Source organism: Vanellus vanellus, assembly GCF_965231255.1.
Source record: "Vanellus vanellus genome assembly, contig: SUPER_32_unloc_2, whole genome shotgun sequence".
In the NCBI taxonomy this organism is placed as follows: Eukaryota; Metazoa; Chordata; class Aves; order Charadriiformes; family Charadriidae; genus Vanellus; species Vanellus vanellus.
In genome coordinates this window covers 1-26,670 of record NW_028128967.1, presented here as the reverse complement: position 1 = coordinate 26,670, position 26,670 = coordinate 1, and the positions used below count along the sequence as shown (strand labels likewise).

Below are 26,670 nucleotides of genomic sequence, written 5' to 3'. Positions count from 1 at the left end.
GGTTTCAACGTTGGCCCTGCCCACACTGCTGGGCCACGCCCCTCTCCCACCCCCTTCAGAACCCTAGGGAAGCCCCGCCCACCCTTGCCAGGAGGCCTCCACCCCCCTGGAACAGACCACACCCCTCCACAGTGGCTCCACCCCCTGCTTCCAGCCTGCCCCTCCTACACCCAGCCCCCGCCTCCAGATAGAAAGCCACGCCCCCTTCCCCTCATGCCCCGCCCATCACTGAGAAGTGAGTCCCTGGAAGTGCAAGCAGCCCAGGCCCCGCCTGCCCAGAGCGCTGGCCCGCCCCATCTGGGAGGCCCCACCCCCTCGTAGATTCAGCCCCGCCCCTTCGCCATAAGCCCCTTGAGACACAGGCACCCCAAGCCCCGCCCATCGCTTGGGCCACGCCCCCAGCTGACATCCCCATTAAAGTACAAACCGCCTAGACCACGCCCCCCAGCGCTGGCCCCGCCCACCAGCCCTGGCCCCAGCGCACCCCCATCATTAGCACGAAGCTAAGCAGGGCCCACCCTCCCCGGGAGTGGATGGGAGACCTCACCCCACATGTCCCTCCCCCACCTCCGCACTCTCACATCCCCCTCCAGGGGCCACTTACCTCCCCCCGGGGCCACTTTAACCCCCACTGGGGGCACATACCCCCTCCTGGGGCCATTTACCCCCCAGGAGCCACTTAACCCCTCCTCGGGGCCACTTACCCGCCACCTCCCCGGGCGACTTACCCCAGTAATTGCCCCTGACGGGGGTCAGGGCCCGGCTCGGCCCCGCTCACCGCCCCGCTTCCGGACACGTGCTGGGGGCGTGGCCGGAGGCGTCCAATCGGAGCGGCAGGAGGCGGGGAGGAGCCAATGGGAGGGCCGTTCACCTGCCGGCGTCAATAGGAGAACAAGCTACTTCAGAACTGGGAGGGATCAACCCGCGCCAGCCAATAAGAAGAAGAATCACCTCAGAAGGGGAGGGACGAACCGGCCCCATCTGGAGGGAGGGAGGGAGTCAAGGGGCGGAGACGCGAGCGCACTAACCAATCGGAGCGGGCGGAGGACCGGAAGTTCGGCCGCCGGCGGGGCGGCGCTCTAGCCGCGTCTCTGTGGCCGCGCAGGCGCAGTAAGCGGCGCCCGGCCATGCCGAAGGGAGCGCGTTCGGCGGCGGCCAAGCAGGAGGAATGGCGGGGGGAGAACGAGGGGCCGGGTGAGGCCGGACAGCGCGGGGAGAGGGGATCGGGGGTGGCCGGGAAGCCCCGCGGGGAGTGGGGGGGGTGCTCAGCCGGTGGGTCCCCCCGGGGGATGGGGATGGGGGGGGGGGGGGCTGGGGCAGGCGGACCCCCGGGGAGAGCCTTTGGCGGGGGGAAATGGGTCCCTCAGGGCCGCGTTGAGGCGGGGGGGGGGGAGGGGGTGATGCTGACCCTCCCCTCCCCTCCCCCCCCCCCAGAGCAACCGGTGAAGAAGGGGAAGAAGGACCGGAGGGAAAGAAATCGGTGAGCGCGTGACCCCTGACCCCTGACCTTTGACCCCTGACATCTGCCCTTTGACACCCCCTCCCCCCTTCTTGTGTCCACCCCCCCCCACCCCCCCCCAAAATAGTTTTTCGAGGAGTTGGCGGAGGAGGAGAAAGCGGCGCCGGCGGAGGCGCCCCCCCCCCCGGAGAAGGAGGCGCCGGGGCAGCAGGTTCGTTGGGGCGGGGCTGGGGCAGGGGGCGGTGCTAAAGGGGGTGGGGCCTGGGGAGGGTGGGGCTAAAGAGGGGTGGGGCTAAAGGAGGTGGGACTAAAGAGGGATGGGGCCTGGATAGGGTGGAGCAGGGGTGGGGCTAAATGGGGTGTGGAACCTGGTGGGGGTGGGGCAGGGGGTGGGGCCTGGTGGGGTGGGGCAGAGGGTGGGGCTAAAGGGGTAGGGCAGAGGCTAAAGGACGGTGGAGCCTGGTTAGGGTGGGGCAGGGGGTGGGGCTAAAGATGGGGTGGGGCCTGGGTTAGGGTGGGGCGGGCCGTGGGCTAAAGGGTGGGGCTAAAGGGGGTGGGTCCAGGTGGGTGTGAGGCTGAAGAGGGGTGGGGCTAAAGGGGTGGGGCCTGGTTAGGGTGGGGCTAAAGAGGGGTGGTGTCTGGTGGGGGTGGGGCTGAAGAGGGGTGGGGCCTGATGAGGGTAGGGCTGGGGGTGGGGCTAAAGTGGGGTGGGGCTGAGAGGGGTGGGGCCTGGTGGGGGTGGGGCAGGGGGTGGGGCTATGTTGGGACAGGGTTTTGGATGGGTGGGGCTATGGGGTGGGGCTAGGGAGGGGTGGGGTTTGTGTGGGTGGGGCCGCAGAGGCAGCAGGTTAACTAGTTCTCCCGGCTAACGAGCGGGTTGGCGAAAGGGGTAATTAAGGAGGGGGGGTTAATGAACATCCCCCCCCCCCCCCCCCCTCCTTCCTTTCCCAGGCCTCCCGGCGGAAACGAGACCGCCGGAAAGAGCGGCGGCGGGCGGGGGCGGAGCTGAGGAAGAGGAGGTGGAGCTTAGTCGGCGGCTGCAGGAGCTGGCGGCCGCCGGCAGCGAGGAAGAGGAGGAGGAAGGTCAGTCCAATTCCCCCCATTACTCCCTATGGGGGAGCAGCGAGTCGCCCCGGGCTAGAGCGGCTCCAACCAGGAAGTGCCGCTCTAGGCCTCGGCTGACCTGCAACTCTATGGTTTCTTCCCCCCCTTCCCCTCTAAACCTCCATTTTGTCTCTCTCCCCCCCCCCCCCCACAGCGCCGACCCCCAGGAAAGGGGGGAGGAGGAGGAAGGTGAGCGTGGGGCAGCGGAGGGGAGGAAGGTCAAAATGTCTGTGATGGGGGAAGGCTAAAATATAGGGAGGGGAGAATCCAAAAGTGGGGAGAGGTGGGAAAAGGGGGAGGGGGGGCGGAGGGAAAATTTTGGGGGGGAAAACTCCCCCCTGGAAATGGGGAAATTGTCCCTCGGAAGGGCGGCAACGTCTTCGCGGCGCTGAGCCGGGAGCAGAGCGAGGAGGGAGGAGGAGGAGGAGGAGAGGAAGGAGGAAGGCTCGCGGGCCGGCAAGGGCAAAAGCAACAAGGTGAGGGGGGGGGTTCTTGGGGGGTGGGGGGCACCCAAGGGGTGTGGGGGGGGGTGCTGTGGTGGGGGAGGGGCCCAGACGGCCGTGTGCCCTCCCCCTCTCTCCGACTGTGCCAGCAGGAGGAAGAGGAGGGCGAGAAGAGGAAGAAGAGCCGGAAAACTGAGAAAAGCAAGGGGAAGCGGCAGGTGAGGGGTCTCGCCCCACCATATTTTGGGGGTCTCGCCCCAGGTTTTGGGCGTTTCACCCCATATTTTGGGTGTATCATCCCACCATTTTGGGGGTCTCGCCCCAGGTTTTGGGCGTCTCGCCCCATATTTCGCGTGTATCATCCCACATTTTGGGGGTCTTGCCCCATATTTTGGGCGTCTCGCCCCGTATTTCGGGTGTATCACCCCATGTTTTGAGGGCTCGCCCCACATTTTGGGGGGTCCCACCCCACGCTTCTGGGGTCTCTCCCTATGTTTTTGGGGTCTCACCGCACATTTTGGGCTTCTCACCGCACATTTTGGAGGTCTCAGCACACATTTTGGGGTCTCATCCCACATATTGGAGGCTTTGCCCCACACTTTGGGGGTTCCACCCCACATATTGGGTGTGTCACCCCATATTTTGGGGGGCTCACCGCACATTTTGGAGGTCTCAGCACACATTTTGGGGTCTCACCCCACACTCTGGGTGGTCTCACAAACACTTTGGGGGTCTCCCCCCGTATTTTGGGGGGTCTGGCCCCACACTTGGGGTCTCACCCCGCCGTTGTGCCTCTCCCCCGCAGGGCAAAGCCGCCAGCGAGGATGAGGCCGAAGGCTCCGCGGAGGAGGGGCGGAAGGGGCTGAAGGTGAGGGGGGGGAGGGGAGGAAGGGGGGGGATGGGGGGGCTCCCGCGTGACGCCGTGGCCCCTCCCCCCCAATTTCTTCCTCCGCAGAACCAATTCTCCACTCTGTGCGACGATGAGGAGGAGGAGGAGGAAGAGGAGGAGGAGGGGGGGGGGAGGAAGGCCGAGCCCGACGCCCGCGTCAGCAAGAAGGAGAAGAAGAAGATGAAGAAGCAGGTGGGGGGGGTGGGGCCAAGGAGAGGGCGGGGCCAAGGGGGTGGAGCTTGAAGGGGTGGGGTTAAGGAAGGGGGTGGGGCTAAGGAGGGTGGGGCTAAGGAGGGGGTGGCATTAAGGGGGGTGGAGATTGAAGGGGTGGGGCTAAGGAGGGGTGGAGTTAAGGGGGTGGAGCTTGAAGGGGTGGGGTTAAGGAAGGGGTGGGGTTAAGGAGGGGTGGGACTAAGGAGGGGTGGAGTTAAGGGGGTGGAGCTTCAGGGGGGTGGAGTTGCCTAAAGGGGGGGGGTAAGGGGGGTGGAGCTTGAAGGGGTGGGGTTAAGGAAGGGGGTGGGGCTAAGGAGGGGTGGGGTTAAGGAGGGGTGGAGTTAAGGGGGTGGAGCTTGAAGGGGTGGGGCTAAGGAGGGGGCAGGGCTAAGGAGGGGAGGGGCCTGAAGGGGGTGGAGCTAAGGAAGGGGGTGAGCTAAGGATGGGTGGGGCTTGAAGGGGTGAGGTTAAGGGGGTGGAGCTTGAAGGGGTGGGGCTAAGGAGGGTAGGGGCCTGAAGGGGTGGAGCTAAGGAAGGGGGTGGAGCTAAGGAAGGGGGTGGAGCTAAGGATGTGTGGGGCTTGAAGGGGTGGGGTTAAGGGGGTGGGGCTTGAAGAGGCAGGGCTAAGGAGGGGTGGGCTAATGAGGGGTGTGGCTAAGGATGGGGCGGGGCTAATGAAGGGGTGGGGCTAAGGAGGGGGTGGGGCTTGGAGGGGTGGGGCCAAAGGGGTGGAGCAAAGGAAGGGTGGGGCTAGGGAGTGGGTGGGGTTAAGGAGGGGTGGGGCTTGAAGGGGTGGGGCCAAAGGAGGTGGAGCTAAGGAGGGGTGGGGCTGCAGAGGGGTGGAGTTAAGGAGGGGTGGGGCTTGGAGGGGTGGAGCAAAGGAGGGGTGGGGCTGTGCGGGGTGGGGTAAGGGAGGGTGGGGCCTTAGGGGTGGGGCTAAGGAGGGGTGGGGCTTGAAGGGGTGGGGCCTTGGGGGACCTCAGCTTAACTGGGCCATTGGGGTAACCAGTTAGCTAACGAAAAGGGCGATTGAGGAGGGCGTGGCTTGGCATGGAGGGGCGTGGCTGGGCGCTGACCCCGCCCCTTTCTGCCCCCTCTCCCCAAGATGGAGTACGAGCGGCAGGTTGCCACCATCAAGGCGGCGGCGGCCACGGGGGAGAACGACTTCTCGGTGTCGCAGGCCGAGCTCTCCTCCCGGCAGGCCATGCTGGAGAACGCCTCCGACATCAAGGTGAGCCCCCAAACCCCCCCGAATCACCCCAAAACCCCCTGGCGCTCCCCCAAACCTCCCCCCCTCAAATCGCCCCCGAACCCCCCTGCGACCCCCAACCCCCCCCGGGGACCCTCAAACCCCCCTGAACCCCCCCTAAAATTCACCTGAATAACATCAAGACTGTCTGGGAGTCACCCAAACCCCCCCAGGACCCCCAAAACTCCCCTGAATCACCCCCAAACCCCCCTGCGACCCCCAAACCCCCCTGGGACCCTCAAACCCCCCTGAAACCCCCCTAAAATTCACCTGAATAACATCAAGACTGTCTGGGAGTCACCCAACCCCCCCCAGGACCCCCCAAAACCCTCTAAATCACCCCAAAACCCTCTGGGACACCCCCAACCCCCCCTTGAATCACCCCCAACCCCCCCTGGGACCCTCAAACCCTCCTGACCCCCCCCCTAAAATTCACCTGAATAACATCAAGACTGTCTGGGAGTCACCCAAACCCCCCCAGGACCCCCCAAAACCCCCTAAATCACCCCAAAACCCTCTGGGACACCCCCAGCCCCCCCTTGAATCACCCCCAAACCCCCCTGGGACCCTCAAAACCCCCCAACCCCCCCTAAAATTCACCTGAATAACATCAAGACAGCCTGGGACTCACCCAGCCCCCCCGGGACCCCCCAGACCCCCCTGAATCACCCCCAAACCCTCTGGGACACCCCCCAAACCCCCCTGAATCACCCCCAAACCCTCCTGCGACCCCCAAACCCCCCGGGACCCTCCAAACTCCCTGAACCCCCCCTAAAATTCACCTGAATAACATCAAGACTGTCTGGGAGTCACCCAAACCCCCTCAGGACCCCCCAGACCCCCCCTGAATCACCCCCAAACCCTCTGGGACTCCCCCCAAACTCCCCCGAATCACCCCCAAACCCCCCTGCGACCTCCAAACCCCCCTGGGACCCTCAAACCCTCCTGACCCCCCCCTAAAATTCACCTGAATAACATCAAGACAGCCTGGGAGTCACCCAACCCCCCCCAGGACCCCCCAAAACCCTCTAAATCACCCCAAAACCCTCTGGGACACCCCCAACCCCCCCTTGAATCACCCCCAAACCCCCCTGGGACCCTCAAACCCCCCTGAACCCCCCCGAACCCCCCCTAAAATTCACCTGAATAACATCAAGACTGTCTGGGAGTCACCCAAACCCCCCCAGGACCCCCAAAACTCCCCTGAATCACCCCCAAACCCTCTGGGACTCCCCCCAAACCCCCCCTGAATCACCCCCAAACCCTCCTGCGACCCCCAAAGTCCCCTGGGACCCTCAAAACCCCCCAACCCCCCCTAAAATTCACCTGAATAACATCAAGACTGTCTGGGAGTCACCCAAACCCACCCCGGGACCCCCCAGACCCCCCCTGAATCACCCCCAAACCCTCTGGGACTCCCCCCAACCCTCCCCGAATCACCCCCAAACCCCCCTGCGACCCTCAAACCCCCCTGAACCCCCCCTAAAATTCACCTGAATAACATCAAGACTGTCTGGGAGTCACCCAAACCCCCCCAGGACCCCCAAAACTCCCCTGAATCACCCCCAAACCCTCTGGGACTCCCCCCAAACCCCCCCGGGACCCTCAAACCCCCTGAACCCCCCCTAAAATTCACCTGAATAACATCAAGACAACCTGGGACTCACCCAACCCCCCCCGGGACCCCCCAGACCCCCCCTGAATCACCCCCAAACCCTCTGGGACTCCCCCCAAACTCCCCCGAATCACCCCCAAACCCCCCTGCGACCCCCAAACCCCCCTGGGACCCTCAAACCCTCCTGACCCCCCCCTAAAATTCACCTGAATAACATCAAGACAACCTGGGAGTCACCCAACCCCCCCAGGACCCCCAAAACCCTCTAAATCACCCCAAAACCCTCTGGGACACCCCCAACCCCCCCTTGAATCACCCCCAAACCCCCCCGGGACCCTCAAAACCCCCCAACCCCCCCCCTAAAATTCACCTGAATAACATCAAGACAGCCTGGGACTCACCCAACCCCCCCCGGGACCCCCCAGACCCCCCTGAATCACCCCCAAACCCTCTGGGACTCCCCCCAAACCCCCCCGAATCACCCCCAAACCCCCCTGCGACCCCCAAACCCCCCTGGGACCCTCCAAACTCCCTGAACCCCCCCTAAAATTCACCTGAATAACATCAAGACTGTCTGGGAGTCACCCAAACCCACCCCGGGACCCCCCAGACCCCCCCCTGAATCACCCCCAAACCCTCTGGGACTCCCACCAAATCCCCCCGAATCACCCCCAAACCCCCCTGCGACCCCCAAACCCCCCTGGGACCCTCCAAACTCCCTGAACCCCCCCTAAAATTCACCTGAATAACATCAAGACTGTCTGGGAGTCACCCAAACCCCCCCAGGACCCCCAAAACTCCCCTGAATCACCCCCAAACCCTCTTGGACTCCCCCCAAACCCCCCCTGAATCACCCCCAAACCCCCCTGCGACCCCCAAACCCCCCTGGGACCCTCAAACCCCCCTGAAACCCCCCTAAAATTCACCTGAATAACATCAAGACAGCCTGGGACTCACCCAAACCCCCCCAGGACCCCCAAAACTCCCCTGAATCACCCCCAAACCCTCTGGGACTCCCCCAACCCCCCCTTGAATCACCTCCAAACCCCCTGAGACCCCCAAACCCCCCTGGGACTCCCCTCAAAATCCTCTGAATCACCTCCAAACCCCCTCTGGGACCCCCAAAACCCCCTGGGACTCTCCCCAAAATCCCCTGAATCACCGCAAACGCCCTCTGGGACCCCCAAAACCCTCTTGATTCACCCCCAAAACTGCTCTGGGACTTTCCCGAAACCCCATCGATCACCACATGGGGGGTGATGAGGGGTCAGGGGGTTGGGGGGAACCCGAGGGGGGGGCTGTGGAGGGGTCGCGGGTGGGGGGAGAAGGGGTCTGGGGGGGCCATAGGGGGGTGTTTGAGGGGGAAGTGTGGGGTGCATGGGGGAGTTTGAGGGGGCCATGAGGGGGTTCAGGGGGCCGTGAGGGGAATCAGGGGGCCATGGGGGGGCTCAAGGGGTCCAGGGGGGGTCCCTGAACCCCCCCAACCCCCCCCCCATCTCCCCGGTGGCAGCTGGAGAAGTTCAGCATCTCGGCCCACGGGAAGGAGCTCTACGTCAACGCCGACCTCTACATCGTGGCCGGACGCCGCTACGGCCTCGTGGGACCCAACGGGTGGGTGTCCCCCACCCCAAAAACCTCACAGGGGGGAGAGGAGGGGGTTTTTTTACACCCCCTCCCCCCCCCCCCCAAAGGTAGCGTTTAACCCCTCTTTCGGCAACAGGAAGGGGAAGACGACGCTGCTGAAGCACATCGCGAACCGGGCGCTGAGCATCCCCCCCAACATCGACGTCCTGCTCTGCGAACAAGGTAGAGCCCCTGCAGAACTGAGACCCCCCCCCCAAAATGCCTCGGACCCCCCCCCAAACCCCCTCAGACCCCCCAAAAAGCCTGGGACCCCCCCGCAAACCCCCTGCGACCTTCCCCAGACCTCTGGGACCTCCCCAAACCCCCTGCGACCTCCCCAAACCCCTGGGACCCCCCCCCAAACCCCTGGGACCCCCCCCCAAAACCACCTGAGACCCCCCCCAAAACTACCTGAAACCCCCCCAAAAGTCTCTGAGGTCCCTGAGACTCCCCCTCCCCAAACCCCCCCTCGGACCCCCCCAGAAAATGCCCGATGCCCCCAAAACAATTCAGTCCCCCTCAAACACACTTGAGAACCCCCCCCAAAACCACCTGAAACCACCCCAAAAAAACCCTGAGACCTCCCCAGACCCCCTGAGACCTCCCAAAAAACTCCCTGAGACCCCCCCAAACACCCTGGGACCCCCCCAAAAACCTCCTGACACCCCCAAACTGCCTTAAAACCTCCAAAGAACACTTGAGACCCCCCCAAAACCACCTGGAAACCCCCTAAAACCCCCTGAGACCCTCCCGAAACTGCTCGGAAACCCCTCAAAACCCCATGAGATCCCCCCAAAACCCCCTGGGAACCCCCCCCAAAACCTCCTGACACCCCCAAACTGCTTTAAAACCTCCAAAGAACACTTGAGACCCCCCAAAAACTACCTGGAAACCCCCTAAAACCCCCTGAGACCCTCCCAAAACCACTCAGAAACCCTTCAAAACCCCCTGGGATCCCCCCAAACCATTTGGAAACCCCTCAAAAACCCCTGAGACCCCCCACAAACCACCTGAACCCCCCCACAAACCACATGAGACCCCCAAACTGCCTTAAAATCTCCAAAGAACACTTGAGACCCCCCCAAAACCACCTGGAAACCCCCTAAAACCCCCTGAGACCCTCCCGAAACCGCTCGGAAACCCCTCAAAACCCCATGAGACCCCTCTCAAAACCCCCTGAGACCCCCCCAAAACCCCCTGGGACCCCCCCCAAAACCTCCTGACACCCTCAAACTGCTTTAAAACCTCCAAAGAACACTTGAGACCCCCCCAAAACTACCTGGAAACCCCTAAAACCCCCTGAGACCCTCCCGAAACCGCTCGGAAACCCCTCAATACCCCCTGGGATCCCCCAAACCACTTGGAAACCCCTCAAAAACCCCTGAGACCCCCCCCCCAAACCACCTGAACCCCCCCACAAACCACATGAGACCCCCCCAAAACCTCCTGACACCCCCAAACTGCCTTAAAACCTCCAAAGAACACTTGAGACCCCCCCAAAACCACCTGGAAACCCCCTAAAACCCCCTGAGACCCTCCCAAAACCGCTCGGAAACCCCTCAAAACCCCCTGAGACCCCTCTCAAAACCCCCTGAGACCCCCCCAAAACCCCCTGGGACCCCCCCCAAAACCTCCTGACACCCCCAAACTGCTTTAAAACCTCCAAAGAACACTTGAGACCCCCCAAAAACTACCTGGAAACCCCCTAAAACCCCCTGAGACCCTCCCAAAACCACTCAGAAACCCTTCAAAACCCCCTGGGATCCCCCCAAACCATTTGGAGACACCCCCACAAACCACCTGAACCCCCCCACAAACCACATGAGACCCCCAAACTGCCTTAAAATCTCCAAAGAACACTTGAGACCCCCCCAAAACCACCTGGAAACCCGCTAAAACCCGCTGAGACCCTCCCAAAACCACTCGGAAACCCCTCAAAACCCCATGAGACCCCTCTCAAAACCCCCTGAGACCCCCCCAAGACCCCCTGGGACCCCCCCAAACCCTCCCCGTTCCTTCCCCCCCCCCCCAGAGGTGGTGGCGGACGAGACGCCGGCGGTGCAGGCGGTGCTGCGCGCCGACACCAAGCGCCTGCGGCTGCTGGAGGAGGAGAAGCGGCTGCAGACACTGCTGGAAAGAGGCGACGACGCGGCCGCCGAGCGCTTGGAGAAGGTACGGGGACGCTCGGGGACCCCTCGGGGACACGGGGAAACCCTGGCAGACCCCCCCCAAAGTGACACTTTTCCCCCCACCCCCCCTCCCCGTAGGTGTACGAGGAGCTGCGGGCCATCGGGGCGGCCGCCGCCGAGGCCAAAGCGCGGCGGATTTTGGCCGGTTTGGGGTTTAATCCCGAAATGCAGAACAGAGCCACCAGGAAATTCTCCGGCGGGTGGCGCATGAGGGTGTCCTTGGCCCGGTAAGGGACAAAGTAGGGGACATCTGAGGGGGGGGGGACGGGGGGGGGGACTGGGAGGTGACAGCGGTGTCGTTTCAGGGCGCTGTTTATGGAGCCGACGTTGCTGATGTTGGATGAACCCACCAACCACCTCGACCTCAACGCCGTCATCTGGCTCAACAAGTGGGGACGGGGGACAAGGGGGGGGACAGGGGACAAGGGAAGGGACGGGGACAAAGGGGGGGGACAGGGGACAAGGATAGGGATGGGGGACAAAGGGGGGGACAGGGGACAAGGGAGGGGACAGGGGACAAGGAGAGGGACGGGGACAAAGGGGGGGACAGGGGACAAGGATAGGGATGGGGACAAAGGTGGGGGACAGGGGACAAGGGAGGGGACGGGGAACAAGGGGGGGACAGGGGACAAGGGAAGGGACTGGGGACAAAGTGGGGGGGCAGGGGACAAGGAGAGGGACGGGGACAAAGGGGGGGACAGGGGACAAAGTGGGGGGACAGGGGACAAGGGAGGGGACAGGGGACAAAGTGGGGGGACAAGGGGACAAGGGAGGGGACAGGGGACAAGGAGAGGGACAGGGGACAAAGTGGGGGGACAGGGGACAAGGAGAGGGACGGGGACAAAGGGGGGGGACAGGGGACAAGGGAGGGGACAGGGGACAAGGAGAGGGACAGGGGACAAAGTGGGGGGACAGGGGACAAGGAGAGGGACGGGGGAGAAAGGGGGGGGACAGGGGACAAGGGAGGGGACAGGGGACAAGGAGAGGGACGGGGACAAAGGGGGGGACAGGGGACAAGGGACAACGTCCCCAAATCGTGGTGTCCCCAGGGCAGGGCTGTCCCCAAATCGGGGTGTCCCCAGGGCAGGAGTGTCCCCAAGGTGACAATGTCCCCAAATTGTGGTGTTCCCAGAGTAAGAATGTCCCCAAATCGGGGTGTCCCCAGGGCAGGGCTGTCCCCAAGGTGGCTTTGTCCCCAGGGTTGGGGTGGTGTCCCCAAAGCAGGAGAGCATCCCCAAAACGGGGTCCCCCAAGAGGCCATTCCCCTACGGAAAAGGGGGGGGGGGGGGGGGATGTGCCCACGCTGGGGGGGGGTTTGTCCCCACGGCCGGGCCGGGATGTCCCCCAACGATGTCCCCGTGTCCCCAACCCCCTCCAGTTACCTGCAGACGTGGAAGAAGACGCTGCTGGTGGTGTCCCACGATCAGGGTTTCCTCGATGACGTCTGCACCGACATCATCCACCTGGACGCACAGCGCCTCTTCTACTACCGCGGCAACTACAGTGCGTGGAGGAGGGGGGGGGGGGAGAAAGGGGCAAATTACAGGGGGTTGGGGCAATTAAACCCCCGTTAATTGCCCCTCGGGTGTCCCCCCGCAGTGACGTTCAAGAAGATGTACCAGCAGAAGCAGAAGGAGCTGCTGAAGCAGTTTGAGAAGCAGGAGAAGAAGCTGCGCGACCTCAAGGCCGGCGGCAAATCCACCAAGCAGGCGGTGAGCCGGGGGCAGGGGGAGGGGATCCCGCCGGGATCCCGCGGGATCCGCTCCCTGGGGATCACCTCCCCTCCGGGATCGCCTCTTCCCTCCCCCGGGGTCTCTCGGGCCCCCTGTGTGTGTGTGTCCCCCCACATCCCCGTCCTGGCGACCCCTGTCCCTGCTGGGATCCCTCGGGATCCGTTCCCTCGGATCCACTCCCTTGGATCCATCCCCTCAGGATCCATTCCCTTGGGATCCCCTCTCTCGGGATCTACTCCCTCGGGATCCCCTCTCCTCCCTCGGGATCCCCTCTCCTCCAGAATCACTGCTTCCCCCCGCAGCGTCTCTCGATTCCCCTGTGTCCCCCCTCAGATCCCCGTCCTGGCGACCCCTGTCCCTGCGGGGATCCCTCGGGATCTGCTCCCTTGGATCCATTCCCTCAGGATCCATTCCCTCGGCATCTGCTCCCTCGGGATCCGCTCCCTGGGGATCACCTCCCCTCCGGGATCGCCTCTTCCCTCCCCCGGGGTCTCTTGGTCCCCCTGTGTGTGTCCCCCCCCACATCCCCGTCCTGGGGAGCCCCCTCCCTGCTGGGATCCCTCGGGATCCGCTCCCTTGGATCCATTCCCTCAGGATCCATTCCCTCGGGATCCCCTCTCCTCTGGAATCACTGCTTCCCCCCGCAGCGTCTCTCGATTCCCCTGTGTCCCCCCAAGATCCCCATCCTGGGGACCCTCATCCCTGCTGGGATCCCTCGGGATCCACTCCCTCGGGATTCGCTCTCTGGGGATCCCAGCCCTCAGGATCTACTCCTTTGGGATTCGCTCCCCTCCCAAATCACTTCTACCCCTCCCGGCATCTCCCCATTTCGCCGTGTCCCCCTAAATCCCCATCCCGGGACCCCCCTCCCTGCTGGGATCCCTTGGGATCCACTCCCTGGGGATCCCGGCCCTTGGGATCTACTCCTTTGGGATCCCCTCCCCTCCCAAATCACCTCTACCCCTCCCAGTGTCTCCCGATTTTGCTGTGTCCCCCTAAATCCCCATCCTGAGGACCCCTATCCCTCCTGGGATCCCCCGGCTTCACCACAGGGATTCCCCCCTCCCAGTGGGATCCACTGGAGTGATCCAGAGGGATCTGGGGGCCGGATCGGTGCCGGGGGGGGGGGGGGGGGGGGGACACGGGATGGTTACCCCACGGTAGACCCCGCCACACAGCCCCGCTCCCTGCAAGGGATCCGGTGATGGTTTGGGGGGGGGGGGGGGGGGGTGTTCAGCGGATCCCGGAGCGGATCCCCGAGCGGATCCCGTTCCCTTCCGTCCCTCAGGAGAAGCAGACGAAGGAGGCGCTGACGCGGAAGCAGCAGAAGTGCCGCCGGCGGACGGCGGCGGAAGAGGCGGCCGAAACCCCGGAGCTGCTGAAGCGCCCGCGGGAATACACCGTCCGCTTCACCTTCCCCAACCCGCCCCCCCTCAGCCCCCCCATCCTCGGCCTCCACGGTACCCCCCGGGGGGGAACTGGGGGGGGGGATTTGGGGGGCTGCGGGGGGGTTATGGGGTGGCGGGGGGGGCTGTCATGGGGATTTGGGGGGCTGCGGGGGGGTTATGGGGTGGCTGGGGGGGCTGTCATGGGGATTTGGGGGCTGCGGGGGGTTATGGGGTGGCTGGGGGGGCTGTCATGGGGATTTGGGGGGCTGCGGGGGGTTATGGGGGGGCTGGAGGGGTTATGGGGTGGCGGGGGGGCTGTTTTGGGGGCTGTGGGGGGTTATGGGGTGGCTGGGGGGGCTGTCATGGGGATTTGGGGGGCTGCGGGGGGGTTATGGGGTGGCTGGGGGGGCTGTCATGGGGATTTGGGGGGCTGCGGGGGGTTATGGGGGGGCTGGAGGGGTTATGGGGTGGCGGGGGGGCTGTTTTGGGGGCTGTGGGGGGTTATGGGGTGGCTGGGGGGGCTGTCATGGGGATTTGGGGGGCTGCGGGGGGGTTATGGGGTGGTGGTGGGGGTTATGGGGTAGTGGGGGTGCTGTTGGGGGGGATTTGGGGGGCTGTGGGGGGTTATGGGGTGGCTGGGGGGGCTGTCATGGGGATTTGGGGGGCTGCGGGGGGGTTATGGGGTGGTGGTGGTGGGTTATGGGGTAGTGGGGGTGCTGTTGGGGGGATTTGGGGGGCTGCGGGGGGTTATGGGGTGGCTGGGGGGGTTATGGGGTTTTGGGGGGCTGTGGGGGGGTTATGGGGTAGTGGGGGTGCTGTTGGGGGGATTTGGGGGGCTGTGGGGGGGTTATGGGGTGGCTGGAGGGGTTATGGGGTGGCGGGGGGGCTGTTTTGGGGGCTGCGGGGGGGTTATGGGGTGGTGGTGGGGTAATGGGGTAGTGGGGGTGCTGTTGGGGGGGATTTGGGGGGCTGCGGGGGGTTATGGGGGGATGGGGGGTGTCAGGGGGTATTGGGGAGCTGCAGGGGGGTTATGGGGTAGTGGGGGGGGCTGCTGGGGGGGATTTGGGGGGCTGGGGGGGAGTTATGGGGTGTTGGGGGGCTGCAGGGGGTGTTATGGGGTGGCTGGGGGGGTTATGGGGTACTGGGGGGCATTATGGGGGTTGGGGGGCAGTGGGGGGGGTTGGGGGACTCTGGGTGGGTCGGGGAGCTGTGGGGCGGTTGGGGGGTGCTGTGGGGCACTGGGGGGGGCTGTTGGGGGGGAGGGTTAGGGGTCTTACGGGGTGGCGGGGGGGGTTATGGGGCACTGGGGGTGAGGGGGGGCGTTACGGGGTGGGGGTTTGAGGGGTGGCTGAGGGGGTTATGGGGCGATGGGGGCTGTGGGGGGCATTGAGGGGGCAGGGGGGCGCCCCCCCCCCCCCCCCAAATTTAAGCCCCCCTCACCCCACACATCCGCAGGCGTCGACTTCGGCTACGAGGGGCAGGAGCTGCTTTTCCGCAACCTCGACTTCGGCATCGACATGGAGTCGCGGGGTGAGACCCGACGAAAACACCGTAACGGGGGAGGGGGGGGGCCCTGGAGACCCTACAATAACATGAGCCCCCCCCCTTTTTCTCTTCTCCTCCTCCCCCCCCCCCCACTGCCCCCCAAGTTTGCATCGTGGGCCCCAATGGCGTGGGGAAGAGCACCTTGCTGCAGCTGCTCACCGGGCAGCTGACGCCGGTAGGGACCCCCCCAAAAAATAAAGGGGGTTCCCCCCCCCCCAAAAAAAATATAGGGGAGGGGGTGTATCGATTTGGGGGGGGGAGGGCTTCTTTGGGGTTCCCCCCCTTCCTTATTTGTAGGGGGTGGACCCTAAAAGCTGGGGGGGGGGGGGGGTTGGGGGGGTATCCCCCGGGATGTGGGGTGGGGAGGGGGGTTCCTGGGGTGGGGGGGTGGTGGGGATCCCCCCTGGGTTTGGGGGGGGGCGGTGGATTTTGGGGTGTCGTGTGTGTCCCCCCCCCCCCAACACGTCTCTGTTGCAGACGCGGGGGCAGATGCGGAGGAACCACCGGCTGGTGAGTGCGGGGGGGCGGGGCCTACGGGAGGGGGCGGGGCTTCGAGGGGGTGGGGCCTGGCAGGAGGGCAGGGTGGTCTAATGGGGTGGGGACAAGGGAGGGGGCGGAGCCTCTGGAGGGACAGGGGGTGGGGCTTGTGGTGGGGTGGGGCCTCTGAAGGGGTGGGGCTTGAGGCTGGAGGTGGGGTTTCTGCGGGGGGGGCGTGGCCTCCAGACATGCTCCGTGGGGGCTGCATGGGGAGAGGGTGGGTGGAGCTTCGTCGGGATGGGGGGCGGGGCCTCTGCCAGGGGTGGGGCCTTGGGGGTTGGGGGTGGAGCCTCCATGTGCTTAGGAATGTTCTAAATAGGAAGGGGCGGGGCTTCTGCTTTGGGGGAGGGGCCTCCCCACTGGGGGTGTGTGGCTGGGGGAGGGGGGGCAGAGCTGCAGGCACGGGGGCGTGGCCTGCCCAGGGGACGGGATCCCACTACCAGAGGCGGGGGTGTGGGGGCGTGGCTTACCAGTGTGGGCGTGGCTACCCACTTGGAGGCGTGGCTTGCCACCGGGGGGGGTGTGGCCTCACCCCTGCAGCAGCCTGTTCCATGGGGGGGGAGGAGGGGGGGGGGACGACGACACACAGAGGTGAATCCCATGATGGGGGCCGGTGGGCGCGGCCGGTGGGCGTGGCCTGACCCCGCCCCGCCCCCTTTTAATTTAATTTAATTTTATTTTTATTTTTGGCAGAAAGTGGGCTTCTTCAACCAGCAAGCGGCCGAGCAGCTGCGGCTGGAGGAGACGGCGGCCGAGTACCTGCAGCGTAACTTCAACCTGCCCCACCAGGACGCCCGCAAGTGCCTGGGCCGCTTCGGGCTGGAGGGCCACGCCCACACCCTGCAGATCGCCAAGCTCTCGGGTGAAGGGGCGGGGCCAGCGCCGGAAGGGGCGGGGCCGGGGGGGAGGGCGTGGGTTGTCGGTGCCTCAAGGGGCGCACAGGGCTCAATGGGGCTGCTGGCATGGGGGGCGTGGCCTGGGTGGGTGGGTGTGGCCAGCGCCTGGGGGTGGGGTCTCGGTGGTGGGCGTGGCCAGAGGGCAGAGCCAACGTGGAGGGGGAGGAGCCTGGGGGTTGCTTGTACCTCAAGGGGACACATGGAGTTCTAAATAGGAAGGGGCGGGGCTTCTACTTTGGGGGAGGGGCCTCTCCACTGGGGGTGTGTGGTGTAATGGTGGGCGGGGCCTGCATCCTGGTAGGTGGGGCCTGGGCAGGGGGCGGAGTCTGTGGGGTTCTTGTACCTCAAGGGGACACATGGAGTTCTGCATAGGAAGGGGGCGGAGCTTCTGCTTTGGGGCGGGGCCTGCAGCCAGGGGGGCGGGGCCTGGGCTGCTTGTGTGTCCAGGGAGAGAGCCAGGGGGGCGGGGCCTGAGGGGAAAGGGGCGTGGCTTCCTATCTGGAGGTGGGGCATGGGTGTAGGGGCAGACTAGTGGCAGGGGGAGGGGCCACTTTGGAGGGGTGTGGCCTGTTCCGAAGGGGGTGGGGCCTCCTGCCAAGGGGGGGCGGTGCTTTACCAGGGTTGGGGAGGGAGTGGGGCTGGGAGAGGGGCGTGGCCAGGCAGTGTGGGCGGGGCCACATGGCAAAACAACAGGGAGGGGAAGGGCTGAGTGTGATTGACAGGGCTCGGAGCCTACCAGAGAGAGGGGGTGGAGCCACTCAGCCTGGAGGGTGCATGGCTGTGTTAGGGGGCGGGGCCGAATTAGGGGGCGGAGCTCCCCCAGGCTAAGCCCCTCCCCTTTTCCCCCGCAGGTGGCCAGAAAGCCCGGGTGGTGTTTGCCGAGCTGGCCTGTCGCGAGCCCGACGTCCTCATCCTGGTGAGCGGGGCGGGGCTGCAGGGCGGGGCAGGGCGGGGCCATCCCATCCCCCACCCTTGCATCCCTCAATTGCCCCTCCTCCCCCTCCCCGCCGCAGGACGAACCCACCAACAACCTGGACATCGAGTCCATCGACGCTTTGGCCGACGCCATCAACGAGTACCGAGGAGGTGAGGCGGGGGGGGGGAAAGGGGGGAGGGCGGGGTGGGCATGATGATGTCACCGCCCGCTGACGCTGACCTCACAGCCGTCATCGTGGTGAGCCACGACGCCCGCCTGATCACGGAGACGAGCTGCCAGCTGTGGGTGGTGGAGGAGCAGGGCCTCAGCCAGATCGACGGCGACTTCGAGGACTACAAGCGGGAGGTGCTGGAGGCGCTGGGGGAGGTGGTCATCAACCGCCCCCGCGAGTGAGGGGGTGGGGCAGGGGGGGAGGGGCACCGCCACGCCCCCTCTCCCCGTTAATAAAGTGGAACGGAGCACCAGTGGCTGGAAAGCGCCTTCGTTGGGGGGGGGCTGAAGTCAGTAGGGTCCAGAGTGAACGGCGTCTGGAGGGTTCAAGGTGAATAGTGTCAGTAGGGTCCAGAGTGAACGGCCTCAGCAAAGGTCCAGTGTGAATGGCGTCGATAGGGTCCAGAGTGAACGTGTCGTGGTTTAGGCCCAGCTAAGAAGCGAAGTTACTGAACAAAATTGGTTCTGTTTTACCTCAAACCAGGACGGAACGGCCTCGGTAGGGTCCAGGGTGAATGGCGTCAGTAGGGTCCAGAGTGAACGGCCACAGCCGGGACCAGAGTAAACGCCCTCAGTAGGTTCCAGGGTGAACCCGTCAATAGGTTCCAGAGTAAACGCGTTACAAACCCCACCCCCGCACCCCCCCAGCACCGACATCAGCATTTTCTATTTTTTTTTCCCCATGGGTTTATTATTAAGGTACAAAATATACAAAAAGGGAATGGGCGGGAGCGGGGCCCCTCCCCCCACCGAGTCCACACAGAAAAGAGCGCCCAGGACCACCCCCCCCACCACCACTATTCCTCACCCCATGGGATAGGGGGGAGGGAATTCTGCCCCATAGGGGGGGTGTTTACACCCTATAGGGGGGTAATTACATCCCTTGTGGGGGGGGGGGGGGGGGGCATTTACACCCTGGAGATGGGTATTTCTGCCCCCAAGGTGGGCTTTTCTGCCCCACAAGTGGGGATTGACGCCCCATAAGTGGGGATTGGGGGCCTGAAGCGGGGGGGTGGGGGGGGATTTATGCCCTGAGGGGTGTGGGAAGACTTATGCCCCCATAGGTGGATATTTACACCCCATAGGTGGGAATTTACACACCGTAGATGGGGCATTTCTGCCCCCGAATTGCCCCTCCACCCTCAAAAAGGCCCCTCCCGGCGCTCTCCGGCCTCACCCGGCCCCTCGTTCTCCCCCCGCCATTCCTCCACCGCCGCCTTCGGCACGGCCGGGCGCCGCCTACTGCGCCTGCGCGGCCACAGAGACGAGCCTAGAGCGCCGCCCTGCAGTATTACCCCTCGGCTTCCGGTCCGCCACCTCTTCGATTGGTTCGCTGGCGCTCACGTCCCGCCCCCTTGCCTCCCGACTCTGAGGTGATTCTTCCTCCCATTGGCTCTCGCGGGTTCGCCCCGCCGCGTTCCCTGAGGTGATCTCCTATTGGCTCTTGCGAACTCATCCCGCCCCCTCCATTCGGTAATGTGTTCTCCCATTGGCCCGCGCTGCTTCGCCCTTCCCCTCCAGGGCGACTTTCCCTCTCTATTGGCTCTCCCCGCTATTCCTCCCTCCCTCGCTCTGAGGTGATCCGCCCTCCTATTGGCTCCTCCTTTCCCTTCTCCCCGGCTTCCGATTGGCCCCGCCTCATTCACGTGACCTCCCGTCATGCCCCGCAAGCGGCCGTTCAGCGCCAAACGGAAGAAGCAGCAGCTCCGCGACCGGCGGGAACGGAAGCGGAGCGGTGAGCCGGGACCCCCCTCCCCCCTCGGGGCCTCTCAGCCGGGCCCTGACCTCCCCCCCCATTCTCTCCCCGTAGATGCCCCGGCAGGGCCGGACTCGGGCCCGGGCAGCCGCAGCGGGAGCCGGGAGCGCGGTAGCGATGCGACCTCCGGTGAAACGGGTGACCCCCTTCCCCCTCCCCGCCGCCACGATCCCGGCAGGTAAACTGGGAGGGATAGTGGGGGGAGGGGGGGGGGTAGGGGGAAGCGGGTGTTCTATTTGAGGCTCAATCCGGGGGGGGGTCCGACAGGTTCCGGCTGCAGTTGGGGGGACCGCGGGCCGAGGCCTTGGCGCGACGCCGGCGGCGGGCCCAGGAGGAGCTGCTGGAGCTGCTGCCTGAGACCGCCCTGGAGCTGGACCCGGACACCATCTACGGCCCCGGTGAGGGACAGAAAACCCCGGGGAAAAGGGGGAAATACACACTTGGGGGGGGGGGTGTGATGATGTGGCCCTCTGGGGGGGGTTGAAAGGCCCCCGGGGGGAATTAAGGTTCGCCGGGGAAGGGTAGATGGTCTGGGGACTACTAAGTGGCCCTGGGGTGGGAAGTAAGTGGCTTCTAGAGGGGTTAAGTGGCCGCAGAGAGGGGTAGATGGCCCCCGGGGGGAGTTAAGTGGCCCCCCGGGAGAATTAAGGGGTCCTGGAGAAGGTTAGATGGCTCCTGGGGGAATTAAGGGGTCCTGGAGAGGGTTAGATGGCTCCTGGGGGAATTAAGGGGTCCTGGAGAGGGTTAGATGGCTCCTGGGGGAATTAAGGGGTCCTGGAGAGGGTTAGATGGCTCCTGGGGGAATTAAGGGGTCCTGGAGAGGGTTAGATGGCTCCTGGGGGAATTAAGGGGTCCTGGAGAGGGTTAGATGGCTCCTGGGGGAATTAAGGGGTCCTGGAGAGGGTTAGAGGGCTCCTGGGGGAATTAAGGGGTCCTGGAGAGGGTTAGAGGGCTCCTGGGGGAATTAAGGGGTCCTGGAGAGGGTTAGAGGGCTCCTGGGGGAATTAAGGGGTCCTGGAGAGGGTTAGATGGCTCCTGGGGGAATTAAGGGGTCCTGGAGAGGGTTAGATGGCTCCTGGGGGAATTAAGGGGTCCTGGAGAGGGTTAGATGGCTCCTGGGGGAATTAAGGGGTCCTGGAGAGGGTTAGATGGCTCCTGGGGGAATTAAGGGGTCCTGGAGAGGGTTAGATGGCTCCTGGGGGAATTAAGGGGTCCTGGAGAGGGTTAGATGGCTTCTGGGGGATTTAAGGGGCCCCAGGGAGGGGTAGATGGTCTCTGGGGGGCAGTAAGTGGCCCTGGGGGGGGGGTTGAATGGCTGCAGAGAGGGGTAGATGGCCCCGGGGGGGGGTGAAGCGGCCCCGGGGAGGGGGAGGTGGCCCCTGGGGGGGGGGTGGTGAAGTGGCCCCGGGGAGGGGGAGGTGGCCCCTGGGGGGGGGGGTGGGGAGGTGGCCCCTGGGGGGGGGGGTGGGGAGGTGGCCCCTGGGGGGGGTGAAGTGGCCCCGGTAGGGGGTGTCCCGGGCCCGGTGGGAGCCAGGCTTGCCGGGTGGCAGGGCTGGACTTCCCTCGCCGGCCGCCCTGGAGCTTCGCCATGAGCCCGGAGGAACTGCGGACGCGGGAGGAGGCGGCTTTCAACTCCTTCCTCCGAGCCCTGCGGGAGGGCCAGCGCCCTGGGGAGGGCGAGGACGAGGACGGAGGGGACGTGGCCCCCTTCGAGCACAACCTGGAGGTGAGAGGGGATGTGGTGGGGGACACCGGGGAGGGGGGTGTTTACGGACATGGGGGTCACCGCGTGTGTGTGTCCCCCTCCCCAGACATGGCGGCAGCTCTGGCGGGTGCTGGAGATGTCCGATGTCATCCTCCTCATCACCGACGCCCGACATCCCGTGAGTATGGGGGTGTGTGTGGGGGGGGGAAACGCAGATCTCTGGGTTTCAAGGAGGGGCCGGGTGACCCCCAACTTTGTGTGTGTCCCCCCCCCCTCTCCCTCGCAAGGCGCTGAACGTGCCGCCGGCGTTGGCCGCCCACGTGACGCGGGAGCTGGGGAAGGGCCTCATCCTCATCCTCAACAAAATCGACCTCACCTCTCCCGCCGTGGCCACCGCCTGGAGCCACCTCCTGCGCCGCCGGTTCCCTTCCGTCCGCGTCGTCCCCTTCACCTCCGCCCCCCGACGCGGCCCCGCACCCGGTAGGCACCCGAGGGTGGGGGTGACGTGGGGTGGGGGGGGGGATCCCAGCGTCCTGATTTCCACCCCCCACCCCTCATTCTGTTCCTCCCCCAGGGCTGCGGCGGCAGCAGAGGCGGGGGGGCGGCTGGAGCCGGGCTGTGGGCCCCTGGCAGCTGCTGGAGGCCTGCGAGAGCATCGTGGGGGGAGAAGGTGAGCTTGGGGGTGGGGGCACCCATGGGTGCTGATGTAGGGGGTGGGGGGGGTCTCCCATCCGCTCCCTGCGCGGGGCGGAACCTGCTTAGCTTCGTGCTGGGGTTGGGGGGGGAGTTTCAAGGATGGGGGGATCCCTCTGGGTGCTGGGGGGGGGGGGGTGTCGGGGGGGCATCTTGTGTCCTCTGGGTGCTTCAGGGAGTGTTTTTTGGGTCCCTTGGGTGCTGGGGGGTCCCTGGGTGCTGGGGGGGGGGGGTGTCCCCATGTCCCCTGGGTGCTGAGGGGTCCCTGTGTCCCCCTGGGTGCTGGGGGGGGGGTGGGGGGGGGGTTGTCCCCCTGTGTGGTGGGGGGGGTTGTCCCTGTGTCCCCCTGTGTGGTGGGGGGGGGGTTGTCCCTGTGTCCCCCTGTGTGGTGGGGGGGGGTGGGGTTGTCCCCCTGGGTGCTGGGGGGTGTCCCCCCGTCACCCGCCGTGGCCGGCAGTGGACCTGAGCAGTTGGCGAGCGCGGTTGGAGCGGGCGGAGGAGGCGGCGGCGCGCGGAGAGGAGGAGGAGGAGGAGGAGCAGCAGGAGGAGGAGGAGGAGGAAGGAGGGGACGGTGAGGAGGAGGACGGGGACGGCGCGGCGATGGCCCCCCGGCAGTGGGAGCGGTACCGGCATGGAGTCCTCACCCTGGGCTGCATTGGTGAGGGGGCGGGGCCTCGAGGGAGGGGCGGGGCCTCGAAGGAGGGGGCGGGGCTTCACCCTGGGGAGACTGCACTGGGTGAGGGTATGGACCCCGGGGGGGCGGGGTCAACCAGAAGGGGTGGGGCCTCGTTGGAGGGGGCGGGGCTTCACCCTGGGGAGACTGCACTGGGTGAGGGTATGGACACTGGGGGGGCGGGGTCAACCAGAAGGGGCGGGGCCTCGTTGGAGGGGGCGGGGCTTCACCCTGGGGAGACTGCACTGGGTGGGGGTATAGACCTGGGTGGGGCGGGGTCAACCAGAAGGGGTGTGGCTTAAATGGGGGCGGGGCTTCATAGAGGTGGGCGGGGCCTGGCCCTGAGGGTATGTCACTGGGTGAAGGGATGGATGAATGAGTGGGGTGGGGGCAGAAAAGGGGGCGGGGCCAACCAGGAGGGGTGGGACCTAACTGGGAAGGGTGGGATTTAATTGGGAAGGGTTTAATTGATGGGGCGGGGCCTAACTGAGGGGTGGAGCCTTATCAAAGGGGTGGGGCAGGGGTGGGGGTTCATCCAGGGGGTGGGGCCTAATGGGGAAAGGGGCGGGGCTTGGTGCCACCAGGGTGGGCTGATATGGGGGTGTGGCCGCATGGCAAGGGGGTGGGGCTTAGGCAGAGGTAGGGGTGGAGCCTGCCATGGGGGGCGGAGCTTAGGGGTCTGTCCCCACCCACTGGTGGTGTTAAGTAGAGGGGGGGTGGGGGGTGGCCTGCTGTGGGGGGCGTGGCCCGGGGAGGGGGCGTGGCTCTGAGGAGGGGGGCGTGTCCCAAGCCTCCCCCCTCCCCCCCCCGCAGGCCTGCCCAATGCCGGCAAGTCGTCGGTGCTGAACGCGCTGGTGGGCCGCAGCGCCGTCAGCGTTTCCCGCGCTCCCGGACGGACCCGTTACTTCCAAACCCATTTCCTCACCCCCCGCGTCCGCCTCTGCGACTGTCCCGGCCTCGTCTTCCCTTCCCGCGCCCCTCCGGCTCTCCAGGTGGGTCCCGCCCCTCCCCATCGCCCCGCCCTTCTCACAGCCACACCTCTTCTTCTGACCACACCCCCTTCTGGCCACGCCCAGGTGCTGGCAGGGGTCTACCCCATCTCGCAGCTGCAGGAGCCCTACTCGGCCGTGGGCTTCTTGGCCGCCCGTATCCCCCTCCCGACCCTCCTCCAGCTCCGGCCCCCCACCAGCGCCGCCGGTTGGACCGCCTGGGATATCTGCGAAGGTCCGCGCACCCATTTCGGGGGCCAAAATCCTTTGAAAATCTGTCTCTTCCCCCCCCCCCCCCCCAATTCTATTTTTGGGAAATCCCAGTTCTTTGTTGTTTTTTTTTTTATTTCTGCAGCTTGGGCAGAAAAACGAGGGTACAAGACGGCCAAGGCGGCTCGTAACGACGTCTACCGGGCGGCCAATAGCATCCTGCGCCTGGCAGCCGACGGCAGGCTCCGCCTCTGTCTCCGCCCCCCGGCTACTCCGCCCAGAAGGGTGAGCCACGCCCCCTCCCCCTTCTTCCTAGGGGTCTGGATTTGGGGCTGAGGGGGGGGGGGGGGATTGCCTCACCACCCCCTCCTGTGTCCCCCACCCCAGATTTGTGGGAGCAGCACCCCGAGACGGCGGCGCTGGCGGCGCTGCAGGAGAAGGGGGAGGCGGGCGGCCGCGGCTCCGCCCCCCCCGGGGAGGGGTCCACTTCGGAGGAGGAGTGTGACAGTGAGGAAGAGGAGGAGCCTGGGGAGGCCACGCCCCCCACTAGCACCGCCCCCAACCCCTTTGCGCTGCTGGGAGAGGATGAGTGTTAGCCCCGCCCCTCCCCGGGAGTTGGGGGTGGAGCCAGTGGAGGGGGGCGGAGCCAATGGAGGCACAGCCGCCCACTGTTACACTAATACTATATATGGAATAAAAGGAGGTTTATTTCTGCAGCCACAGCCTTCTGATTGGCTAAGGGCGGTTTCCGCAGGGACCAATGGGAAGGCGCGATGCCGCTCTGTCGCCGGGTAGGATTCATGCCGAGCTGTTCTCTGGGGCGGGGCCTAGGGCGGTGATGTCACTGCACTGCCCTGATAGCCCCACCCACCTCTGCCCTTATTTGGATCTAGCCCCACCCTGCTACCTTAATCCTTCAATCAGCCATGGGGCAACTGACTCCACCCCCATCCTTAGCCCCACCCCCTGGGTTGGTCCCAGAAAGGCTGGCTCCACCCCCTTCTCCCCAGGCCCCGCCCCTTCTCCCTTCTCCCAAGCCAAGTCCCCAGACCCCGCCCCTTCCAAAGCCCCACCTCCCAAACCACATCCCCACTCCCAGGCCCCGCCCCTTCTCCGCAGGCCCCGCCCCTTCTCCCCAGCCCCACCTCCCAAGCTGAGCCCCCCCATTCCCCAAACCCCACTTCTTGCCCGGCTCCGCCCCCTTTCTCTCACCGGTGGGCGGGGCCTGGTCGAGTGGGCGGAGCTCCCTCTGGCACAGGTACCGCCGATAGCGGCCGCAGTTCCGGCACCGCAGCACCGTGCGGGGCTGCCCTCCCCCTGCGGGCGGCACCCAGGAGGGGGTCCGGCTCAATCCCTCCCCCTCCCCACCACCCCCCCTCCCCTTGTGGGGGTCCCCAAAGTGTCCCCAACTCCCCTGAGGGGAGTGGGGGGGAGGGGAGGGGGTGACACCCACCCCGTAGGCGCAGAGAGCCCCCGTCCCCGGGCAGCAATAGGGAGCAGCAGCGACGGCACACGCTGCGTTTCACCGATGGGGCCCTGGTGGGGGGGGAAGGGGGGAAAGAAAGGTGTGGGGGGGGTCACGAGTGGGGTGACACCCCCCCCAGCCCCCCAAGTCCCCTCCCCGTAGCTCACATGCGCAGGACCAGGCGGCGGGCGGCCCCCCGCTGGGTGCTGCAGTAGAAGCGGGCGAGAGCGGGGCTGTGGGGGAGCACCCAGTGCGCGGCCTGGGGGGGGGTGGGGTGAGGGGGGCAGAGGGGGGGGGGGGGGGTAATAGATGCAGCCCCCCCCGCCCCCTGCTTCCCTACAGCCCCCCCCCCCCCCAAAACCCCAGAGCCCCCCAGACTCTCCAGGCCCCCCCCCAGCCCCTCCAGGTAATAGCTGAAGACACCCCCCCACCTTTTTCTGCTGTCCCACAGCCCCACCCCCAAACCCTATACCCCACTTGGAGCCCCATAGCCCCCCCCAGCCCCCCCTCAAGACCTCTATACCTCCCTCCAAGTCCCCCATAACCATTCCAACCCCTCCAGACCCTCCATAATCCCCCCACGATCCCTATAGCCCCCTCCAGGACCCCCATAACTCCCCCAGTACCCCTATAGCTCATTTGAGGGCCCCCAGGACCCCTATATGCCCCCCCCCAACCCCTCTAGGACCCCATAACCCCCCCCAGGACCCCTATAGCTCCTTCCAGGCCCCCCACAGCCTCCCCATAACCCCCCCAGGACCCCTATATGCCCCCCTATGGCCCCCCCCCCAGGACCTTTATAGCCCCCTCCAGGGGGCTATAGGGCCCCATAACCCCCCCAGGACCACTATAGCCCCCTCCAGGCCCCCCATAACCCCCCAGGACCCCTATAGCCCCCCCCCCAAAACCCCTCCGGACCCCTATAGACCCCCGGACCAGCCCCCGCCCCACCTGGAAGAGGAAACTGAGCCGCTGCAGCGCCTCGCGGTCCCGCACCGGCGCCGCCATAACTGCCCTCGATTGGCCCCTTCCCGAGCGGGGTGGGCGGGGCCGACGCTCCCCATTGGTTGCGCCCGCCTGCGTGTGTAGGAGGGGCGGGGTCGGCCTGCCCTCGCTCCCCCGCTCTGACCAATAGGAGCGAAGGGGCAG

The 26,670-nt window shown here is 65.9% G+C and overlaps 3 protein-coding genes across 3 annotated transcripts in view; 2 read left to right on the top strand and 1 right to left on the bottom strand.

The window, feature by feature from the left end:
• The window catches only part of ABCF1 (ATP binding cassette subfamily F member 1), a gene marked incomplete at its 5' end in the record, with an annotated part of 19,363 nt that extends 1,089 nt beyond the window's left edge, over positions 1-18,274 (top strand). Inside the window, 25 exon segments of the mRNA XM_082499747.1 lie at positions 1,587-1,670; positions 2,411-2,462; positions 2,465-2,542; positions 2,718-2,752; positions 2,931-2,975; positions 2,977-3,039; positions 3,159-3,224; positions 3,812-3,874; positions 3,962-4,087; positions 5,214-5,339; positions 8,483-8,583; positions 8,693-8,778; positions 10,628-10,767; positions 10,863-11,011; positions 11,090-11,173; positions 12,163-12,287; positions 12,384-12,496; positions 13,806-13,977; positions 15,361-15,435; positions 15,555-15,625; positions 15,928-15,960; positions 16,681-16,849; positions 17,735-17,799; positions 17,897-17,969; positions 18,047-18,274. Of these exon segments, the coding sequence (XP_082355873.1) occupies positions 1,587-1,670; positions 2,411-2,462; positions 2,465-2,542; positions 2,718-2,752; positions 2,931-2,975; positions 2,977-3,039; positions 3,159-3,224; positions 3,812-3,874; positions 3,962-4,087; positions 5,214-5,339; positions 8,483-8,583; positions 8,693-8,778; positions 10,628-10,767; positions 10,863-11,011; positions 11,090-11,173; positions 12,163-12,287; positions 12,384-12,496; positions 13,806-13,977; positions 15,361-15,435; positions 15,555-15,625; positions 15,928-15,960; positions 16,681-16,849; positions 17,735-17,799; positions 17,897-17,969; positions 18,047-18,213 (2,361 nt within the window). The 3' untranslated portion in view covers positions 18,214-18,274.
• A 1,415-nt stretch (positions 18,275-19,689) lies between these two features.
• On the top strand, positions 19,690-24,772 carry GNL1 (G protein nucleolar 1 (putative); the record flags this gene model as incomplete). Its single annotated transcript, XM_082499742.1, is given in 13 exon segments — positions 19,690-19,765; positions 19,841-19,964; positions 20,054-20,184; positions 21,337-21,512; positions 21,598-21,669; positions 21,779-21,971; positions 22,066-22,161; positions 22,642-22,842; positions 23,671-23,849; positions 23,934-24,081; positions 24,202-24,312; positions 24,315-24,341; positions 24,444-24,772. Coding segments are annotated over 13 exon segments (1,743 nt in total). The 3' UTR covers positions 24,653-24,772.
• Positions 24,740-26,664, bottom strand: RPP21 (ribonuclease P subunit p21). The gene is made up of 5 exons (XM_082499743.1): positions 26,473-26,664; positions 25,689-25,780; positions 25,510-25,592; positions 25,269-25,373; positions 24,740-24,883 (listed from the first exon to the last, which is right to left on the bottom strand). Exons 1-5 carry the CDS (start codon positions 26,527-26,529, stop codon positions 24,855-24,857), a joined length of 366 nt encoding a protein of 121 aa, XP_082355869.1. The 5' UTR covers positions 26,530-26,664; the 3' UTR covers positions 24,740-24,854.
• Between the last annotated feature and the right edge of the window lie 6 nt (positions 26,665-26,670).

Excerpts from the sequence above, each read along its gene's own strand:
- RPP21 (XM_082499743.1), bottom strand. The coding sequence starts at position 26,529 with ATGGCGGCGCCGGTGCGGGACCGCGAGGCGCTGCAGCGGCTCAGTTTC. Across the intron at positions 25,781-26,472 it reads GGCTCAGTTTCCTCTTCCAG|GCCGCGCACTGGGTGCTCCC; the intron begins GTGGGGCGGGGG and ends ACCCCCCCCCAG. Across the intron at positions 24,884-25,268 it reads CGACCAGGCCCCGCCCACCG|GCCCCGCCCCAGAGAACAGC; the intron begins GTGAGAGAAAGG and ends TCACCGCCCTAG.